This window comes from Pseudopodoces humilis, chromosome 3 (assembly GCF_049639895.1).
Source record: "Pseudopodoces humilis isolate 2021_Gansu_Grassland_sample_001 chromosome 3, ASM4963989v1, whole genome shotgun sequence".
Taxonomy (NCBI): domain Eukaryota; kingdom Metazoa; phylum Chordata; class Aves; order Passeriformes; family Paridae; genus Pseudopodoces; species Pseudopodoces humilis.
Genome location: NC_142202.1, coordinates 59,488,302 through 59,510,443, shown reverse-complemented (window position 1 = coordinate 59,510,443; position 22,142 = coordinate 59,488,302). Strand labels below are relative to the sequence as shown.

At 35.6% G+C, this 22,142-nt stretch overlaps 1 protein-coding gene across 1 annotated transcript in view; it reads left to right on the top strand.

The window, feature by feature from the left end:
- Positions 1 to 21,846, top strand: part of ENPP3 (ectonucleotide pyrophosphatase/phosphodiesterase 3) — a 36,086-nt gene extending 14,240 nt beyond the window's left edge. Inside the window, exons 9-25 of the mRNA XM_014263697.2 lie at positions 870 to 979; positions 2,228 to 2,293; positions 3,204 to 3,276; positions 3,745 to 3,853; positions 4,003 to 4,131; positions 5,521 to 5,552; positions 8,276 to 8,403; positions 9,302 to 9,368; positions 10,767 to 10,854; positions 11,414 to 11,586; positions 11,699 to 11,753; positions 12,486 to 12,640; positions 16,081 to 16,216; positions 16,724 to 16,801; positions 18,153 to 18,285; positions 19,822 to 19,978; positions 21,268 to 21,846. Coding sequence (XP_014119172.1) covers positions 870 to 979; positions 2,228 to 2,293; positions 3,204 to 3,276; positions 3,745 to 3,853; positions 4,003 to 4,131; positions 5,521 to 5,552; positions 8,276 to 8,403; positions 9,302 to 9,368; positions 10,767 to 10,854; positions 11,414 to 11,586; positions 11,699 to 11,753; positions 12,486 to 12,640; positions 16,081 to 16,216; positions 16,724 to 16,801; positions 18,153 to 18,285; positions 19,822 to 19,978; positions 21,268 to 21,435 — 1,857 coding nt within the window. The 3' untranslated portion in view covers positions 21,436 to 21,846. The remainder of the gene's footprint in view (positions 1 to 869; positions 980 to 2,227; positions 2,294 to 3,203; positions 3,277 to 3,744; positions 3,854 to 4,002; positions 4,132 to 5,520; positions 5,553 to 8,275; positions 8,404 to 9,301; positions 9,369 to 10,766; positions 10,855 to 11,413; positions 11,587 to 11,698; positions 11,754 to 12,485; positions 12,641 to 16,080; positions 16,217 to 16,723; positions 16,802 to 18,152; positions 18,286 to 19,821; positions 19,979 to 21,267) is intronic.
- Positions 21,847 to 22,142: the final 296 nt, after the last annotated feature.

The window sequence follows — 22,142 nt, the reverse complement described above, 5'->3', positions numbered from 1 at the left end:
TGGTTATGATTAGTATTAATTTCCTAGAAAAATTAAGCTCTAACAATGGTACTGAAATAAACCCCAAATATATGCAATATGTAGTATACTTACTTAATATACCTTTATATATGTGTGTCTGTGTAATAATGTTTATAATATACTCAAGTACCCAGATTTTGGTGCTGTTTCTTTTTTCCTGAAGGAATCCGTCAGGTTTGTAACACAACCACAACTTTCAGGATTAATAGAAGTATGCCCTTTTATAATAAAATCATATAATTAGAACCTATATCTGAGGTAGAAATAGATACAAAACAAAATGAAACTAATGGAATAGAATATTTCAGTTGGAATAGACTTACAGTTATCATCTAGCCCAGCTGCCTGACCAGCTCAGGGCTGGCCAATCATTAGATCACATTTTTAAGTGTGTTGTCCAAATGCCTCATAAGCACTGACAGGCATAGGGTAGCAACAACCTCTTTGGGAAGCCTGTTCCGGTGTTTGACACTGGATGTGTAATAAAATGTTTCCTAATTTCAAGTCTGAGTATCCCTAAGGAGCTTCTTCCATCTTTTTGATCCTGGTGGGCTTTGCCACTGGAAAAAGGATCACTGTCCATTGCCATTTATGGAAATACCTATATATGTTTTTTTTTCTGTGCTGAGACTATCCAAGAAATGACAACACCATGGTTTCCATGCTACTAATTTTCTTCAGAATGTGCATGTAGAAAACAGAACTTCAGATCAGATATGGTCGTTAGGTAACTGTGATGTGTGAAAGGAGAAGGAAAAAATTATATTTGCAGCACAGATTTCTACTTTTGTGATCTGAAGTCCTCCAGTGGTGACAAAAAAATCATTTGTTTGTATCTTTACCCAAAGGTCTGGCTGACAGCAATGCACCAAAATCTGAAAGCAGGCACCTTCTTTTGGCCAGGCTCTGACGTTCCAATTGAGGGAAAGTACCCTACCTTGTACACCGTATACAACGGGTAAGATTTGATAGGGCTTGTAGTAAATTCCTGCAGTTTACTCCAAAAATCCAGACTGCTATTTGACAGCTGAAGGAAATGAAATACAAGATTTTTAAACAAGTCTGATGGATAAGTGCCATGTGACATTGTCCCGTTTATGTCATGGAATCACTAGAAATACTTGAAGTTTTCAAAACCTTTCATAATATCAATAGGTATTACATAGCACTTTAAAAATACCTGCGCTTGAGAATAGGTTTACAGATAACCTATACCCTAAGACAACAAACACAAACTAAGAAGCCATGGCAAGAGGTTATGGGAGACAAAACTTACTGAGAAGAAACTGCTGGATAGGGAAGCTACTGAAGGAAGAGGGGCTCTAAATCTCCTCTGCTCTTGCTTGCATGTTTGATAATGTGCACACAGCTGTTGAATCATAGTTCTTGTATGTTTTTTCTAAGTAATTCAAAGGTTACACATGGGAAGTACCAATTGTCTTCATAGTTTTGGTGGCATTATTTTTGTTGTGTTTTTTTTGTTTGTTTGTGTTTCTTGCAGTTTGTTTCTTTCTTTTGCTAAGGAAGGTGTTGAGATTAGTAAATTATTTCTAAATTTTTGATGATTTTGATGATTGCAGTGTATCTCCCATGATTCTTCACATTTAGAAAGATAATCTAAAGCAAGCAGAGAACCATAAGTCTATAAATAACAGACTTAGCAGTGATGTGTAGGCTTGGTACTCAGAAAAACACCTGAGAACTGTAAGTAACTAGCATACAGTTGTGCATGACTTTGAGGGAAAGCAGAGCTATTTAATGGATGAATTCTTTCATAGGAAACAAAGCATGACCTCACAAAGACTTTGATGGGATTATTACTTACTTTTAAAATATGGAAGTCCAAAGCTTATACATGCTGGAAAGAATAAAAATTATTCTAACTTGCATTTCAGGTTTATTTCCTGTACTTAAAATAACTTTTTTTCATGTATTTTTAAATATATGAGTAGTCCCACCAGCACAGGTTTGTGTTTGCAAAATTAGGTTCTGTCTAACTTACCATTTAAAGTGACATATTCAGTTAAAAATAAGAGTAATAAAATTAGTTGCTATACCTTGTGAAAATGCATAATTCTTCGTTCCAGATCTGTGACTTTAATATATGACTAGAGTATGGACACTTTCTCTGTATCTAGGAAATAGAACTGCTAGTCAGAAAGTCTTGTTAACATCATATCTTCTTTTATTTTTTTTTTCTTTTCAGTTCGTTTCCATACGAAGAGAGGATTTCAGGAATACTGAAATGGCTTGATAATGCCCAACCTGAGAGGTAACACTTTGTAATATCTACCCGCTTTGTGAGACTATAGCACACAAAGGTTTTAATGCCTAGCAACTGGAATTTCTGCTGGTGTTTGTGAAACATGAATCTTCCTCACAATTTCAAATGATTATTCTATGAATTTAAGCCTGTTCTGTATCTTATCATAATTATGATAAGACTGTAGGTCTTTAAAAAAAGTCAGTTTTTTTAAAAAGATTAAAAAGTGAACATGTATCTGAACAGGATGTACTGTTGCATGAGTTTTATTTGATTGTTGTGACTTTTTTCTTGGTGTGTGGCCTGTAGGAAACATTAAACATTCAGTTTCTAGTCTAAGTATATGGATGAAAGATTTTATATGAAGGCTATTGCACAAGAAAGGTTAAACACATGAAAGTAATTGCAGTAAGTAATTCAGGATGAAAAGTAAATGTCAGTGCTGATTGTGGTATTAACTTTCTGATGTGTAAAGAAATTAAATATTTTATATGAAAATTTGTTAATAAAGTCCTAATGCATTTGCAGTTTGGAGATGCTCTGTAGAGTCTCTCACTACTTAGTCAGGAAGAGGCCTTTTGGATGGTAATTCCATTTATATCTCAAAAAGGATTGTTTGCTCTGGTGTCTGAGATCTTGAATTTTTCCAGAGTGATTTATGGTTACCTGTTAAAGACACTGGATATTGTTTCTGAAATTGTAACTTCAAAGAGCCCATGTTGATTAACTACAAAACTCAAAGGAAGTTGAATGATTATATTTGCTATATGGACTGCTATCAAGGTTTAAAGAGGTTATTTATAATTCCTTTTAAAATGTCATTTAATATTGTTTTTTTTTTTTTTCTAATCAAAATGATGATTTAGATGCTACCTCTAAATTCCCATAATGTTCCATTCTTATTTATTTCTAACTCAAGGCCTGATATATACACTTTATATATTGAGGAACCAGATTCTTCTGGACATTCATTTGGACCAGTTAGTGCTGGTGTAAGTAGTTTCTATATTTTTCTTATACTTAATTGCACTAAAAATGTTGTTGTATTATGAACTTAACCAGTTTATAGAGGTGAAAATGACAGTAGATGAAAAATTGCCCTTGACTGTTTTATGACTTTTTGTTAAGAACTTTTGCTTGTGGTTGAGTCTATTGTCATGATTCCCACACTGTGTGTGAATCAAAAGAACAATAAACCAAACAGACTTGCAGAAAATAATTTGATATCATACTATGAGAAAAAATATTAATATTTGTATTTAGACTGAACTTTAATAATATTACTATATGATATTTGGAAGCATGTGGCCTGGAAAATCCTCAGAGCTGTCTTTTATTTATTCCTGCACTGTAGTTCAATGTTTGTTAATTTGTAACCTAAAAAGTTTTACCTTTTTATTTGCATGAAGGCAAAAAGTTCAACTTTTAAGGATTTTAGATTTAACTGGTTTGTTTTACAGGTAATCAATGCCTTACAAACAGCAGATCAAGCACTGGGCATGCTCATGGATGGACTTAAGCAAAGAAACCTGCACAAGTGTGTAAACCTCATTGTTTTAGCTGATCATGGTAATGTATATACTTCTTTTTTCAATTTAATTTTGCCAAGTCACTGTTTTGTTCATCTGTGAAATATGTGGGTTTAGTAGTGTTAATCCATTTTATAAATCACTTTATCTTGCCATATGAAAAAGAAGTGTTTCTATGTTGCCCTTCAGGGATGGAGAAGACCTACTGCAAACAGTTTGAATTCATGACTAATTACTTCAAAAAGGTGGATTTCTACTTATATGCTGGGCCTGCAGCTCGCATTCGAGCACAGAATGTTCCAAAGGACTATTTCACCTGTAAGTGTGGACCAACCCTGGGATTAAGCAATAACACAGCAATAAATAAATAAATAAATAAATAAATAAATAAACAAATAAAATTTAAGAAAAGGAAATGGATAATCAGTAGTAATCAGCAGTATGAGCAGCTTTCTGCTTCCCTTAACTTGGCTTCAACATCCATGGAGGTTGTTTGGGGTATTTTTTTCAAGAATGACCACTTTAGATGAAACTGAAGGTTCAAAAAAATGTTGCAGACCCTAATTTGTATTTTCTTGGAAAGATGAAGTAAAGGTAGCATTTTTTTTTTTTTAACTGGAATTCAGGTCTTTCATGAATGCATTGCACTTCACAGATTTCTTGTGCAACACTGGCAGAGTCAGTCTTTTTGAAGCAATGAATATTTCTGAGTGTACAAAGTTACAGAATCTGAACCTTAGCACAGTGGAATCTAAGCCTCGGTTAAGCCCTTTAGCTAGTATCTCAAAAGAACAGAAAATTCAAAGCATGTGAGCTAACTCTGACTTAAAGTAGATACTATGCTACCAGACCGGAAAAAAATAATCTCAGAACCTTCTGTATCAGGAAAAAGAATCGAGATAAAATGAAGGAAATGCTCTATGTATTGACTTCAAAGAATTTTTAAAGTATTGTAAAAGGCATAGGTACTGCAGGTCACAAATAAGAGCTGGGATCCCATTGAACTTTTTATTCATGTTTTCTAATTGTACTTATACTTGAAGGAACAACATTTATATGACATAAAGCAGACTTTCGTTGATTTAAATCAGACAAAAGCAGAGTAATGAGCTGAGGAAAGAATACTCATGGTTTTTCTGTGTCTCAATAAAATTGTTGACTCATTTCCTCTAATAGTCTTAGATTTTCTGTAGGAATTTTTCTTCCATGAAGTGCTCAGATTTGCTTTTTAGAAAGTTAATGTCAAATAGTTAAATCACTCTTTCAGAATGTGCAAGGTGAAAATACCAAGATAGACTGAAATTTCCATTGTGACTGTTGCTGGAAGCAAAATACAAAACAACAGCTCCATGTCCTGTTCAATGTAAAAGAGGTTATACTTCAAACAGGGGGTAGATAAGAGAAAAAAGCTCAGGTCTGATGATCTGTCAGCTGTAGGTGTAGGCAGTCATCACCATGGCAGTTTTCTATGGTCTGTCCTGATCTATCCAAAGTTGTAGTGTTCTAGTTACTTCCATAGGCACACTCACAGGCACTGACCATTGGAAACATAACATTCCTACCCGTGGAAGGCTATCATTGCCACAGTCTTCACAAGCTAATAAAGAAAATCAACTTTATAGACAAAAAGCATGTTTGAGTTTTTCTCATGAGGTTTTGTCCTTTAGCCATTCTAATGCACATTAATTCATCTTTTCTTTTTAACAGTTGACTCAGAAGGAATCGTTAAAAACCTCACAGTGAGTAAATATTCTCATAATATTCTCATAACTTTTACTCATAGCTACTCCTGATAGGAATCTGAAGGAAAAAACCAAGTTTGTAAAAAAAATTAGACTATGGTGACAGTTTAAATAGTGTACTGGCTCCAATGTACCATGGAAGGCAGTTCTGGAAGTTGTCCAAAGATGATGCACAAAGGTTTGCCATAGGGGATCTCTGTTCAGAGAAAATTTTTCTGTACCTCATTTTGAAAGCGAAGTGGCTGACTTCAGGGGCAGAAACTAGGGTATATCTTCATAATAGAAGAGAATACAGCAGAGAGATGCTTTAGACAATAGGCATCTGCTAGCACTGGAACACAAGTGGTGCACTCAGGCTAGGCTAAAGTAACTCTTCCACACAACAGATAATGACATTGTAGAGCACATTGACATGAAGTGTTGTAGAGGCTGGAAATATAAGTAGGAGGGGAGGATTTTAGACTCATTAATACAGGACAGGCCTGTAAGGGCTTTTAGACCTGATCCACAAGGAACATCTGACTTAAAAAGCCTCTGAAGCCCAGAAAGAAACTAAGCAGGTGTTAGAAAGAAACTTCATTCAATACCTGGCTTGTTCTTACACACTTTCTCTAAGTGTCTGATTCTGGAAATTTTAGAGATCTGATTTGAAACAGACTGTTAGGCAAGATGGGCACTATCTTAGGGTCTTTTGACATATCACTGAAATAGTTGCAGTACTTTTATGTATACACCACGACAGGGCCCCGTACTGGTGATTCAGCTTGGAATTGAGCCTTGCTGAATGGATGTAGCACTTAAGGGCAGGTCCAAGTTTGCCTGTGTCTCCCATGTGGGGTACACTTTGACACCTGGGTTCTGAGGGATACAAACAAAGAACTGCAGAACAGAGTGAAAACCAAAGGAAAAACAAATTTATTTCTTTTACTGAAAGGTGATGTGACAGTGCATGGTTCTTTCCTTATACTTTATTAGACAGGTAATTCACTGTTTTTTTCTTTTTTTTTTTTTTTTGTAGTGTTCAAGATACACATTAATGCATGTGAGATCAATGTGCTGGACAAACTAAAAAACTTGTAGGGCAGTTGTCTTTTTTGTGTTTCTTTCCTTTTACGATTTTCAGTGTTTGAAACATTTAAACTGCTTGCTCTCAGTGTGCTGTCAGCACTTCCTATTCTTTTCTTCGTTGCCAGCTTGTTTTCTATTCTATGGCTTGTACTGGGCTAAGCAGTGGACAGGTGTTGTGGTACATTTAGAAAAAATGCTCTCAGTTTGTAAAAATCCTGGGCTCCCAAATGGATAGGTTTCTGATAAATCACCACTAGAGGCCTCCCTGTAATCTGCTGGACATGCAGGAGTAGGATCAATGGCTTCAAATAGCTGAAAGAGCTTTCTCAGTACTACCCCTACCTCACTGTATGATGTGGAGTCTGTCACATCAAAATCATTGGTATGAGGGGAATATTACCATTTGCATGAAGTTCTCAACCTCAGCTGAAACTCCTACTGCTAATAGTCACAGAGATGTGGGATCCTGTGCCTTAAGGTATCAGCCTGGTATCAGGATATGTCCTCTTTCCTTTTCTCTTCATAATTGGTTGGTGTATTTTTCCCTGGTTATTAGAATGAGGGGTTTTTGCAGAGAAGGGAGTTGTGTGTTGTCTATTAATTTCTAATGAATAGACATAAGTCATATGCTGATTTCCTCTATTTTTCCTTTTAATTAGACCTCTTCTTCCAGGCTAGCAAACACATTGATTCCTTATTTTTCATGTTCCTGGATTCCTCTGTTCTTCTTTGATGACTACTGAGGCACAGTCTCTGTCATGTCACATGTTTAATCTGTATCCTCTGAAGAGCATACAACTCTAGTAATTAGAAGTGAAGATGTCAGACCAGAATCCAGGCATGGTGTGGTAAAACAGTAAACAGTAAAACACTTCTGTGGCCTACCCAGCTTCCTAGCAGCTCTTTCCTTTGCATTTTAGATATTCTGGGTTATCCCAGTGCTGGATTCCTGATCAGGAACAACACTTCTGAAACTTTGCCGTGATGATTGCAGCCAGCTGGAATGGCTTCTAATGGCCATATATAGTTAAGTCTTTGCAGTATGGCATGTGATTATCATTAGGCTCACAATTCCAAGCTCTTCCATGGCACGCCTGCTAATGCAGCAGTTATATGAACACATTAAATGTGGGTGTAAAAGCTAAGATCTTTAGCTAACAGCTGAGCAATGGGCATTCACATGTTCAGGCTTGCAGCTAAAACCCTAGACTGTGCTATCTTGTGTATACTTGGCTTGCTTTGTTATTTATTGAATGGTAAAGTGACAGAAGGTGGCAGAAATAAACTGCCAGGGAACTTTCTCTTGTGAGTGTAGTCTTACCAACTAGATGTCAATGACATACATTAGTATAGAAATATAGACTAAACAATTCTGCTGAGTGTCTTTAAGTCTTAGATATACTATTACCACAGTATTTGTGGACTTGATATATAAATTGTATGCAGTCGATTTTCAAAGGGTTCAAAAAAAGTGTCACATTTCCTTGCATTGCTTCTGGGGCCAAAAATTACATCTGCAGGTCATCCAAGAAGCTATCTGGGAATAATGGGCATTGTGCTTGTGTTACTAAGATATTTGTGATAATTTTGAATGATGGCTGGTTTTTTGAAACTGAGTGAAATTCGTGACTGTACTCTTTCCTCTTGTACAGTGCAGAAAATCCCCTCAGCACTTCAAGCCCTACCTGACCCCTGACTTGCCCAAACGATTCCATTATGCTAACAACATTCGAATTGACAAAGTTCATCTTTTGGTGGACCGACAGTGGCTGGTAGCGAGGTAACATAATTTGCATGATTGTTATGCTGGTTTTTTCATCTCACTCTCGTTTAATTTCCTTCACAGATGCTTCATTTCCTGTTTTGCTTTAGACTTGTTACATTTCCATGTTTGTTACAGCTGAAATCATTCTGTGTGTAAGAAGGAAACACATTTTTTTTGGTGTAACCAAATAATTGTCCAGGACATACAAAAAGAAATGTGCACTGAAAAAAAATCTTAAAATCACCCTATTTAAACTGTGTTCAAATGTTCTTGGGCCGCTGAAAACAGGATACCTACACTTGACAACTGTGGATTGAATTGGTCTGGGGTGACTATTTTTCCATGTGTTGTAGCAATAGGTAGATAGGAATAAGTGTTAGTCTCTGTCAGAATATTCTGTTGAGCTGTTAATTCTATAACCCATCCCCACATTATCCACGTCTCTTCACCCTTCAGAATCCATGATGAAAATGCACTGTCTTGTAAGGCAAAATCCCTTGCAGTCTTATTTATATTATTCCATGGAGGCTAACAGCAGAGTTCTACCATTGTAAGCTTTCTGTTAAAATGCCAAAGAACATAACTTGGAATTCTTCCAAAATAGATTACACTTGCTCTGCAGCCTGTAGCCAGGTAGAGCCCTCAGTTCAAAAATAGACATTTTTTCCATTTGATTTGTAAATATTGTTTCACTGTACATTCATAGATAGCTAGGATAATTTAGTACTGTCCATAGCAATTTCTGTTAAGGGAGAAAGAGGTCTTTGAAAGAATGAACACTATGATGAACCATAAATACTGCAATATGATGGCAGAGTCAGTTCTTAAGGATTGATCGAGTCTGTGAGCCACAATGACTAAGTGCTTCTTTTTGTGTCATTTTTACTTACACTCTGTGATGGTTTCTCTTTAGCGCTAAAAGTTTCAGTTCTTGTGGTGGAGGTGACCATGGCTATAACAATGAATTTAAAAGTATGGAGGTAAGATGATTTCTATTTTATTCTATTCTTGCACTTTCTTACATACAAAATTATGATGTGTCAGGTAAATCACTGGAATACAGAACAATGATAATTTTTACAGTGCACATTTTCTTTTCTGGCCACAAGACATATAAACTGTTAATACAATACTAGGTACAAATATTTGTATTGCCTTTCATGGATGTGTGCAAGGCCTGTTTCTTTTGGGTCCTGTAGTAAAAACAGTCTGGACTTACCTGCTTGGAGACTGGTAGACTACAGTAAACCAGGTGCATCATGTTTAGCTACAGGATACTGAATTCTTTTGTTCTTTCATTCTTCCATGTAGACAATGACTGAAAAATCTCCATAGTCTCTAGGAGTTCATCTGAGCATCTGAAAGCTCAAATAAACTAAATCTCATTGTCTCTGTTTATCTTACAAGAGTTAATCATAGCACCAGAACAAAAAAAGTAATTAGCTATATTATATGTTATTATAGCCTGGGTTGCAGTTTCATCTCATTTTCACTTCTGGTTATAGTGAAAATATTTTGAGGTCTTGAGCTTTTGGTTTTTCATGTACTTTCTGTGATGTGAACCTTTAACTAAGGTCAAGCATGCCACTCTAGGTCACATATTCTCACCTGAGAATCATATCATTCCAGATCTTTACAACTATATTAAAACCAAATGTCAGTGATCAGAATTATGCTGAATGCTTGTATGGAAAAAAAGGTAAATTCTGGTGACCATGGAAACCTTAATAAGAGATAACCTCACACAGGTGCCACAACTGATGCTTTTTTTTTTTTTTTTCTTTTTTTTTTTTTTAAGAAAGGAGAAAAGCGTTATCTTTCTATAATAAATTGAAAATTCTTTTTCTGTTATGGACACATAATATTATTTTAGAACAGATCATTGTCCTGTTAGTCATGTTTCCTGTATCTCCTGGCATAAAGCAGTAGAAACTCCTGTGAGACTGTAGGTAGTATCAGTGTTCTGCCACAAGGCTTGCAGACTCCAGAAGGGCTGCCCAGCACTACTTTGTGCCATTGGTGGTACAGATGCAGGTCTCTGCTGAACTTGGAATGGGCCTCTGCAGTTTCCTGCTCCTTGTTTTAACCATGGCCATAGACTCTTAAGTGCCCCAAAGGCTTCAGAGTGCAACAGATAGTTCAAAAACACCCCAAAACCAAATAAGATTCAAATATAGTTTAAAATATCCTGCTAAATGAATTTTTGCTTTGCATTTTTCTTCAAATTATGTGCAATGGCAGAAATTTGCCTTTCTTAGCAGAATAATCCTGTATTTTTAACTTCTGTGACTGTGAAAATACTATATTTTGTTCCATTGTCCCAGTTTTCAAAAAGTGCCACTGAATTGGTTTTGACTTTGGATTCCTTTACAATTCAGGCTATATTCTTAGCATATGGACCAAGCTTTAAAGAGAAAACAGAAGTGGATGCTTTTGAAAACATTGAGGTTTACAACCTTATGTGTGGTGAGTAGAAACAATCCAGTACTTTAGGTGACAAAGTTTTAGTATTTTCAAATACCAGTGTTGTAAGAGCTAAAAGCAGTATAGCTAAAAATTGAATTAATTCAAAACCAAAACACTGAAGCCATACTCTTAGTCCTTCTTTACACTGCTAAGAAATTAACTTCCTGAAGTTGTTCTGCTTTGAAGATTTTTTTTTGAGTCCAGAAGAATTTCCACGAAAGAATCAGAGGGAACAACACCTGCCACGTGGGTTTGCTGTCAAACTGATGCCTGTGGAATTGTGGATAAGAATCTTTTAGAGAGTAACTGCTTTTGCTCATAACTTAGGATGTGCCATTACAGTCCTAGCAGTGTGCAATTAGGAAGCATGTGCTTCAGAAAATATGAACTATATCACACAAAAATGCCATAGGCTACTAGGTTTCACAATGTGATGCACTTGCAATAACGTTTATACTTTGCAATAAACCATCTAATCCTGTGAATGTTATGACAATGTATAAAACTTAAATTAAAATACTGTTTAATATATGTTTACAAATTTCAAACATTTCAACAGATTTGCTGCATATAATACCAGCAGAAAACAATGGAACACATGGCAGCTTGAATCACCTCTTAAAGAAACCTTTCTACAATCCTTCACATCCAAAGGAAGTCTCGTCTCCCTCTTTATGTCCAGTTTCCAGTCTGACTCCTGCAGATGACCTGGGATGCAATTGCATGCAAAATGTAAATGGGGGTTTCTGTCATCTTTTAATCATTTTTGTCAAGTGTGTTCTGCTTTCTTTGGTTTTTTTCAGAACAATGGACTAATTTTGAATGATTCTCTTATTTTTTACAGATGTCAGCACAAGAAGCACTACTAAACAAGAGGTTAAATCTCACTACAGAAGAAAGTAAGTAGCAAAAAAATGAAAAGGACAACAGTGTTTTTAAATCTACACCTGGTTTATATTTTATGTCACTGGTTGCAGTGGGAATTTTTGCAATGTTAATTACAATTGAAAGTGAAGGAGGAAAATCAGACCAGAGGCCTATTTTTTTTTTTTTTTTTTGTTCGCATTTCTTTAAAAATGGTAAGAGACTCTGTTATAGCAACATGTATTTATAGGAATAGGATCTGAACCCCTTAAAATTTGGGAAAAAAAAGTACAGATTTCAGTGGTTTTGAAGAAAATCTGAGCACTGTCAGATTATGTGACACTTTATCCATAACTTTATCTTTCTCTGATCAAAAATTCTCATAGATATTTCTTCCTGCTTTTTTTTCTGGGGTTTCTGGAAATTTTGGGAAACATTGTAGTGCCTCCTAGTCAAATAAAATGTAAATTTCACTACATTAGCAAGATAAATTCAAAATATTTGCATTGGTATGAAATTTCAAAGAAACAAGAATTTTCAAATCTGATATATTATATTGACTTCTGTACATTAAACATGATATGAAAACTATTTTCTACATTTTTTATTCTACTTATAAGCCTAAAGGACCACATAACTAGGTTTACTGTTGGATCTATTTGTATTTGCTAAAGTTTTAATTAATAATTTTTGTCTGCTCTCTTAATACCTTGTGCCATCCAAAATGTTACAGAAGACTAAATCAATAATTATTATTTAAATTGTAGTAAAGAATGCAAACTTATCTCATTTGCCATATGGGAGACCCAGAGTTCTTCAGGAGAAAAATGTCTACTGCCTCCTTTTCCATCATCAGTATGTGAGTGGATACAGCTATGGTATCTGGATGCCACTGTGGACTGCATACACTGTGAAAAAGCCTGTAGGTTATCAAATATCTGTACTACTCTTAAATACAGGATCTAATGGATTAAAAATGTGTTCCATTCATCAGGAACCTTGTTTAATGGCTGGTGGATGTCATGTGACTAAGGCTCTTGTATCTGAAAAAGAAAAATGTCTTTGATATAATTCAAATTTCAACTATCTTAAATAGAGTTTTGAAAAGTGGGAATGACCATTTGTTAGGGACACAAAATATATAGGAGGGTAGAGCTGCTGGTGAGCTGGTTCTATTAAGGCTGTTCTGTAAAAGGGATATGCTGTCAAGTTGTCATCTTGCCTGCCAGTTCCTGTGGAATAGCAGGCTGTGATTTCCCAAATAAGAAATTTTAAGATTTCCTATAAGTAACATGATCTTTTTCCTATTAAATACCCTTTGTGCAGTTCTACAAGACAGTTTGCACTAATGCATATTTCTGTATGTTCTTTGCTCTCTGTTGCATGACACAATTTCTGAAAAATGTAATTATAGTTGAATGAACCTCTGAATGTTCAAGAGTATGTGGACCCAGAATAAATTGCTTGAGTTTTCAGGGTCAGTAAACTAATGGACATTCATGGGCTTACTTCCCCTTATAATTTGACCCTTTTTCTAAGTTGTCCTGGGGAAATACTTTCTATGTTGACTCTTCTGTCTGAAGAGGACTGTTATTGATGTCTATGTGATTTCTTATTTCATCAGTACAGGTATGAGGAAATTATTTTAATCAAATGTATGCTGCTAAAATGATAGTATTTCATAAAGTTTCACTCCATACTGATTCTTCACTATCTTGGTTGAAGGATCATGAATCCAATCCTTAGAATGCTAAAAGTCATTTAAACAAATGTCCATTTCAACAAGGACTGTTTACATTTCATATTTGAAGATCTGCCCTTAAACCTTGCTATGAAAGTGCATTACCCAAATGAAAACTAGTTAATTGTGGGCATATTTTTGTCTTCTTTTGCTTTAAAAATACAAAAAAGTCCCACCAGAGATGCAATCTTCTTAATATTGAGCTTTAAAAAAGCTCAAAAAACCCAAATAACTTTTCATACATTTTCCTTTGTTGAAAAACAAATCCTCAGTTAGCAAAGAATCATAGAATCATAGAAGGTTAAGGGGTTGGAATCGACTTTAAAAATCATTTAATCTCAACCCAGCCCTGCCATGGGCAGAGATACCTCCCACTAGACCAGTTGCTCAAGGCCTTAACCAATCTAGCTTTGAACACTGCCAGGGATGGGGCATCCACAACCTCCCTGGGCAACATGTTCCAGTGTCTCACAACCCTCACATGAAAAAATTCCATCCTAATATCTAACCTAAATTTCCCCTCTTTCAATTTGTACCCATTATTCCTTGTCTTATCACGACTGTTATTGACAAAGAGTCCCTCTCTGGCTTTCCTGTAGGTCCCCTTCAGACACTGGCAGTGTATAAAGGAAGTTCTTGCTCAGCTTATCATCTAAATTAAGAGAAATGCATGTTTTGCAGGAGTTTCTTTTAGCAGTTTATGTGATGTTGTGAGAAGCAGTGAATGACTGAGACTGAAGTATTGGAGGATATAGGTAACAGCAGACTCTAATACAATGATGTATGTTTTCTGTAGAAAGAGTAGGAAATAGTAAATTCCATCTGTAGTAGTGTCAGAGACACAACAGTGAAAGACTCTGAGTGTAAGAGCTGACACACTGACTTACCTTGCACAGTGAGCTGACATTATGATTTTTTATTACATGTGCTGATTGAGAGAAATAGACTTTGTAAATTATAAGACCTGTGGAAGGACAGAAGGATAGAGCTAACACCTTTGATTGTAAGATTTGGCTGCAATACTTGGGAATGACAGAAAGCTGCACTTTCTACTGAATGTTTATTGCACCCTGGGTTAATTATGTTTGAATGCAGCCTGTGCAGGGCTTTACACAAATTGTAAGATGGGGTATAACTCATCATTACATAGCTATAAATAAGGGCTTAAATATTAAACTAGGCAATGCAGGCTGGGCTTTTGCTGGTTTTGTGTGCTTTGGAAGTTTTGAAACTGGATGAAGAGCATACACTTGCAGATCATAAATAAAAGATTCAGCATTTTGGTTACTTAGTATTCTCAGGAATAAGGAAAATTTAAGGTTGAAGGACATATGTTTTCTCGAGGTTTTATACTCACCTGCCAGGGAGGAGGGCACATTTTCTTGCAAAAAGACAAGCACTTCTGAAGGAGGCTGAATTTGACATAAGAGATCACAGCAGATGCTTAAATTCTGTTATGTAATGCAAATAACTCATGCTTCCTGACATTAATTACTGGCTCATCAAAGAGTAATAACCTGCATCAATAAGGACAATCCATGATGTGATAGGCACAGCCAAATTTTAGTTTTAACTGCTTCCTTCAGGAGATATTATGATACTTTGACCTGCAATAGGAAGATCCAAATTGGTGATTTTTTTTTGTTCCCTGACATATTATCTGCTCAGGAGTCAAAGAAAGACTTTTGGTTTTTATATTTCATTCAGTATGGTATATATGTTTTCCATTAATATACAACCTGACCATAATATGACATCTACTTGAATTCTGATAAAAGTAACTAAAGAAATTAAATCAAGGAGTACAAAGAGGCATAAGAAGAATATTCCAGTTCTTTATTTTTTGCTTGGTTTAAATTGATCAAAACAAGTAATGTACTGAAAATCAAATTAGATGTTCATCTTCTGTTTACAAAGGTATAATGCAAAATATATTCCAGTCTTACCAAAATGAAAATAAGTTACATGTAAATGACATGAAAACAAAAGTTAAACACAAAAAAGTTTAACGCAAAAAAGTTAAACACAAAAAAACACGTGTTATTGTAAAAATATGAAAAAATTTGTAGAAAAGGTTACAGAAAAAGAAAAAAAGAGTGAAGGTTATAGAAAGAGTTATAGTCATCAGAATCACTTTTAGCCAGTTTTGGTGAAGTTAGTAAAGGCAGTAAAATGTACTAAATTTACTGAGGATTTCTTGATCTGTAGCTCTTCAGCAGCACAGATTCTTATGGAGACTGCATTCTCAGATGTCAAGATGAGGTGATGGTGTCATTTTTATATACTAGCTGCTTTCCAGGAGGATGTGACATTGAGTTTGTGTTTCCAGAAATATGTAAAAGTGACAAATGAGTCAAATGTGAGATCTGTTTTTGTCTAAGGTATAACCTTATTTTGCTGCTACAGTTTTACATAGTGCATACGGATTTCCCTGAATTACCTAAAAACAGAAGTAGAAGAACAACACTACCCAGAAAACATTAGTGTCCATTACTTGCATTGACCTGATTCACTATGAAAATAGGGGAAGATTCAATGAAGTCCATTCTAGAAAGTTAAAACCATACAAAGCATTGGCTTAGCCACAGCCGTGGGTGTAAGATTTTTTTTCCTTTTCACAGGAAAACACATCTCCTCTTCCTCCCACTGTTTCAGACTGTCTGCGGCCTGATGTTAGAATCCCCGTTGCTTCGAGCCAAAATTGTTCTGACTACCCAGAAGAGCTGAACTTGACCCACAGTTTCCTCTATCCTCCCAGTGAGCATGGTTCTTTTTATAGAGAGACCTTAGAAAGTCTTAATCAGCTGGATGTGGGTTTATGTTTAAACATATACCCAAACACCAAAACAAACTTCTTTGGATCAGCATGTTGGGCAGAAAAAGGTTTCCAGTGTTTGCAGACTGACCAAAAGCAGGGCAGCTGCTACTTGTATCTAAATATTTTTGGTTTAGAACATTCAAGGGTTTTTTTTAAAAAATGGAACAACTTGAATGTGATGAAAACTGGTTGGAATGACGTAAAGGCTTGGAAGGAAAGGCTGTCCCTCTTCCTCTGCATAAATATTTATTTCCGATTTTCAGATTTGATAATTATTATTTATTGAGTAGATTTCTTGAATGAATTTGGAGGTATGTTTGCAGTAGAATCACACACTCATGCTCAAATGTAATTGAATTGCTTGTACCTACAATTTATAGTGACACATGAACCATTTGGTCTTTGTATAGTATTCCATTCACTTATATTTTGGTCATTTTATATAGATTACAATTCATCTGATTTTGAACAGTATGATGCCTTACTCACCAGCAATATTGTTCCCATGTATAGAGCTTTCAAAGGTAGGTTGCAAATTTTGATTAAATATGATTAATTTTCTATAATTATTGTTCTGGATTTGATAAAGCTATCACAAAAATTTGAAACATTAATGCATGGCCTGCTGTATATCTAAATGTTTTGAAAATATGCTTAAAACATTTTAAAAGTAGATATTTGAAATTTTATAACACAATTATATGGGTTTTCTTTTTTTTTTTCTTTGTATGGTCCCATCTGATTTCTGCTTATCTCTTCTTACCTGTTTGCTTTTGAATTTGCTCTTCATCTCCTCTGTGCTGTCCTAATGTGAAACGCTAGCTATGAAGCTGTCATAAAAATTTCCCTTGGGAAAATGCTCAAGGTGAATGAAAATGACACTTTTTCTTTCTTGGAAATCTGAAGAGAAGACCCCAAGAATATTAATTTTGCAATACTACTTCTATAATAGATGTTTTTATTATGCAAGTGTGGTAAGCTCTTCCTATTCAGCGTGACTCACATTTGTTTGTAATCATTGATAAGAAATTTTCAATAACTGCTTATGATCCCATTTTACTCTTAGGCCTAGGCTTGTTTTCTTAGAAAATGCATAAAAAGAGGAATTATGTAAGGAAAAAGTTGGAAATGACCTGATTATGTAACTACCTTTCTAATACATTCAGACCTCATTTATTCATTCACTCATATAAAAAAACAGGGATACAGAAAACTTAATTGTTTTTAATCTTGCAAGTAAGTCACAGGCTGAAAAATCTAATTTTTCAAGGAAAACCACAAGAATATTCTATATACCATAAACAATCAATAGGAGATGCCCTCAATGCCCCAAACCCGTCAGGTTTTTTTGCCATGCCAGTTGAAAATATTTGAATAATCTCAGTAGTTTATATCCTACAAGTTGTATTTTCTGGAATGACATCTGTGAAATAAGCCAAATTGTCTAGCAATGTTTGGTATGAGTTCTGTACAGTTAATCTAACACTCAGATGGTGAGGATTCCTCTCACAAAACCATTTTGTTAGTCCCTACCATTTGTCACACTGCAGGTACAGGCAGATCAGCTGGAAATTAAAGACCTTTCAGCTGTAGGTTTGTAGCTTCAGCTTTAGACTGAATCATTGTCCACTCGAGTATTGCAATATGCCTTGCAGGACTATAATAGCATTTTCAGCACCTCTTTCAATGGCAGGTGGGAGCACATCCCTTCTGATGAAATCCAAGTTTTGTGTAACAAAAAGTTGATTTTATGGGCAGTTTAATTCGGAACTTTTTTTTTTAATCCACGGTGAAAATAGAAATACGCTATTTTTTTCAGCAGTGAAATTACTTTCAATTGATATTAATTTTGCTTTTATTTTCTTTTTATGACAGACATATGGGACTATTTCCATAATGTGCTTCTTCAGAAGTATGCTAGAGAAAGGAATGGGGTAAACGTTATCAGTGGACCAGTGTTCGATTACAATTATGATGGCCATTTTGATAGCCCTGATGAAATTAAGCAGTAAGTACATGGAACAATCAGAAGTCAAACTCTAAATCACTGTTTTTCCACACAAACTATTATTTAAAAAGACCAAAAAACAAGTATCATGGAGAATGCAGTATTCTCTTTGTAATCCTACATCCACTATTACTCATACAACAGGAAATGCTCTTGCAAACAGATACAGGGACATAGAAGTTGAAGTTCAAGTAAAGAGTAAAAAAGCTGTGCAGTAACATGTGTATCTCTACACACGTACACAGGTACAGGCTAGTAACTATTTTACCAAGATTATGCCTAGATTTTAGATTTTGGGCCTCTGCATCAGAAATGCTGGGAGAATATATGACATTTAAACATGCAGGAGACATGCTTAAGCATAACTTTCTCACTTTCATGTTGTGCTCACTCACCTGTTTGCTGTTTTTTCCTATTGTCTCAAACTGATGTGTTTCATCAAAGGTCAGATTTGTGTGTTTGCCTTCACTGAATCACATAACTGGAAATGCAAAATGTGACATTCCTGAGCAGTACCTGAGCACAACTATGGCTTACACAGCTCACTGCAACATCTGACATATTTATGCATCAGTTATAAATGCCAATTATTTAAGTCAGTGAATAAGGATAGAAGGAAATAAAAACAGAATTAGAACAACTTAGATTAGGGAAAATACCTTGTGAGAGTAAGAGCATTTATGGAGTAGAAAGGTGCTGGGAAATCTACACAGCTGAATCTGTCACTGGAGATGTTTTATTCAGGCTAGACTTGACCACATCTGTTAAAAATGGTTTGAGAATGGGAAAATCAGCCTGCCACGTAGTAAGAGGGTGGAAGGGAGGAGAGACTACAACTTCCTTCCTAGCAGAATGCTGTAATACCCAGTTGACCACATAATGCTGCCTCCAGTTTGGAATAAGCATGTTTCAGTCAGCATGGTTAGGCTGTCATACAAAGCAGTATAATAATTTCAGTGATTTTGTTTTGTTTTGTTTTGTTTTGAACAAAAAACTTGGGAAATATTCAGCTCCTTATAGACAAGAGTGACCATGTTTGCAGAATAGTCAGAAAATGGCAGCAAAGACATTTTCAGCTGAGTAACCTAAACTGGTTTCTACAGCACACAGCCACAAATCACTGTTCTGGCATTTCTCAATGACAAGGAGACAGAAGGTAATTTTCTCATCACTCTCCTCCAATCCACATGGTTGAAATTCTTAGCATAATGAAGGGTAAATATGATGCTCTATTCTGAGTCTTCCAGATGCAGAGATCTCTGGCTTTGGCAAAATAGAGTATTGACCATGTTAAGCAGTCCTGTTTCAGTGGGACTGCTTGTAGCACACAGAGTAATCCATAGATGTTTGACTGTTCATGAAATAAATGGTGAGGCTGTCTATCCCACCAGATATTTTTTTTCAATTCCGAAAGAAATTTAAGTCATATAGTATTGGAAGATATATGCTGAGATAAATTCTATAGGTTTCTAATTGCCTCAGTGGTGTTAGTACTTGCTATCTCAGTAAATACCTTAATTAATGTTTGTTTTGTAGGTATGTAAATGATACAAAAATCCCTGTCCCAACCCATTACTATGTGATTCTGACAAGCTGCAAGAACACATCCTATACTCCACTGAACTGCTCAGGGTCCTTGGATCCTTTGTCTTTCATCATTCCTCATAGACCTGACAACTCTGAAAGCTGTGCTGTAAGTATAATTCTGTGTTCCTGTGTGCCAATGAACTTTGTGAACTGATTCCCGTTGGAATCTAGTCATCCAGGGAATCTTTATCAGCCTGTGAAATTAACTCACTCCCCATGAGCTGGGAGTGAGCTGAGAGTTAAAGCAATCACCAGAAGAGCAAGGAGCTCCAGGAGGGGTAGCTGGAAACTAATGAGCTGATAGGAGGCAAGGAAGAAGAAAGGAAGGTGAGATAAGAGGACTGGGAATTGCTTTCACCTGAGAAGGGCTGAGAACAGCAGCACAGGCAGCAGGGAGATGAGACACCTTTATGGAAGACTGCAGGATAAACTTAATCCAGAAGTATCAGAGGACTTGGAGTGTTATTCCCTTCCTAGAAAATTCCTTCGGTTGCTTATTCCACCTCTATGAGAAATTAGACAGCAGGCATTTGGATGGATGGTCCTGCAATTAAAATTCATACTTGAATTAAATAAAATCTCTGCTTACCAATAACAGTGTAACTCCTATGCCTTGTAGCAAACAACAGACATTATCTAAGTGTAATATGTATTGTTGAGGAATCTGAGTTTCTATTCCACAAACTGTGGGTTGCAGGAGGTTCCTAAACTCAGTGTGTATATATTGCACAAGTACAGCTGCACAGACTTCAACTGGTCCTCACAGACTTTAGTTTATTTATAACTTTGAACTCGTAACTCCAGACAGGTGCAAGCTTGCCCTGCTTGGAAACAACTTCTGTGCTTCCCCATTTGTAGTGTGGATAATCCACAACTTCCCAGTGAGATCTTTTTTGTAGTTGAGGGTTGACTAATTTTTAGAATGAATGAGTTGCTAAGCTTTAGAAATTGAATATAATATCTAAAGTTTAGCAGAAAATCCCAAATATCTTTGAACTTTATATTAATCATGTTTGGCAGTAACATAAATTTAATGGAGCAATTGTGTCAGAAGCAGATATTGTTAATGAAAAAGCAAATTACCATCTGTTTGTAAAAAAAACCCTTGTAGTAAAAGATCAGAAAATATTTTTGATTGATTAGTGGTTACATTTCCATTGTTTTCCCCATCTAACCAGCAGCTATTGTTGCTGTCCAGCAATCAAGACTGAGTTCTTGACTCTGTTTAAATGAGAACCCTAAAAGCAAAGCTGTAAAAATGCCTGGGAAAGCCTGAAAGAAGTTTTACCCACTGGAGGCCTTTAGTCTGTCAAGCACTGGTAATTGCCTTACACTGCCACCAAACAACAGAGGGCCTTTTATGTGTTTGAACACTGTTCTTGTTTGTTTTGACAGGAAAATAAGACACTGGCCGAATGGGTTGAAGAAAGAGTTCAGGCTCACTCTGCACGTGTTCGGGATGTGGAGCTGTTAACTGGGCTTGACTTTTACCAGGAAAGAAATGAATCCGTCTCCGAGATCTTGCGGCTAAAGACATTTTTGCCAATATTTCAGACTGAATGATCATCTTTGAAAAAGGGGTCAGTGCTTGGAAGAAAAAATTTAAGTGATTTCACTTATTTCCTTGCTTAAGTATGTGGGAGTATTTTTCAAATTTGTGTTTTTCAGTCAAGTTTTTTGTGCCAACAAAATTTGAATAAAAGTTATACATAAAATTATCTAAAGTGAATTAAATCATCATTGTTGAGCCAGGCTTTCAAAACACAGAATATATTTTTATTATGTAAAAACTAATATATGATATTTCTATAAAAATACATGACATTTGTTATTTTATATTATATACATGATACTAGTAGTAATGATTAAACAAAAATGCAAAAGGAATATATTTTATACTACAGAGACACCAGAATTGTAAATAGTATATAAAATACTTGTACAATGGAGCTGAAAAATTAAATAGCTTAAGAGGAGTGTGTGTGGTTTTTCCCTTGTGTTTATCAGAGAGGTTATTGTTCTCTAACACAAGCATGTCCTCAAATGTTCTGAATTTCTCTTTCTCACCCATTAATTCACATGGAAACATATTCAGAGTCACAAAAAGTTTGTATGCAGTGCAAGTGATCATCACCTGTGTTTTCCACTTGGATTAATTCATTATGCTAGTAACAAGTGAAGTGAATGAGTTATAGTCTTGTACCCTTCAGAAATCTTAAACTATTCTGAACATGAAGAGATAAAAGAAATTCTCTACACAGAAGTATTTT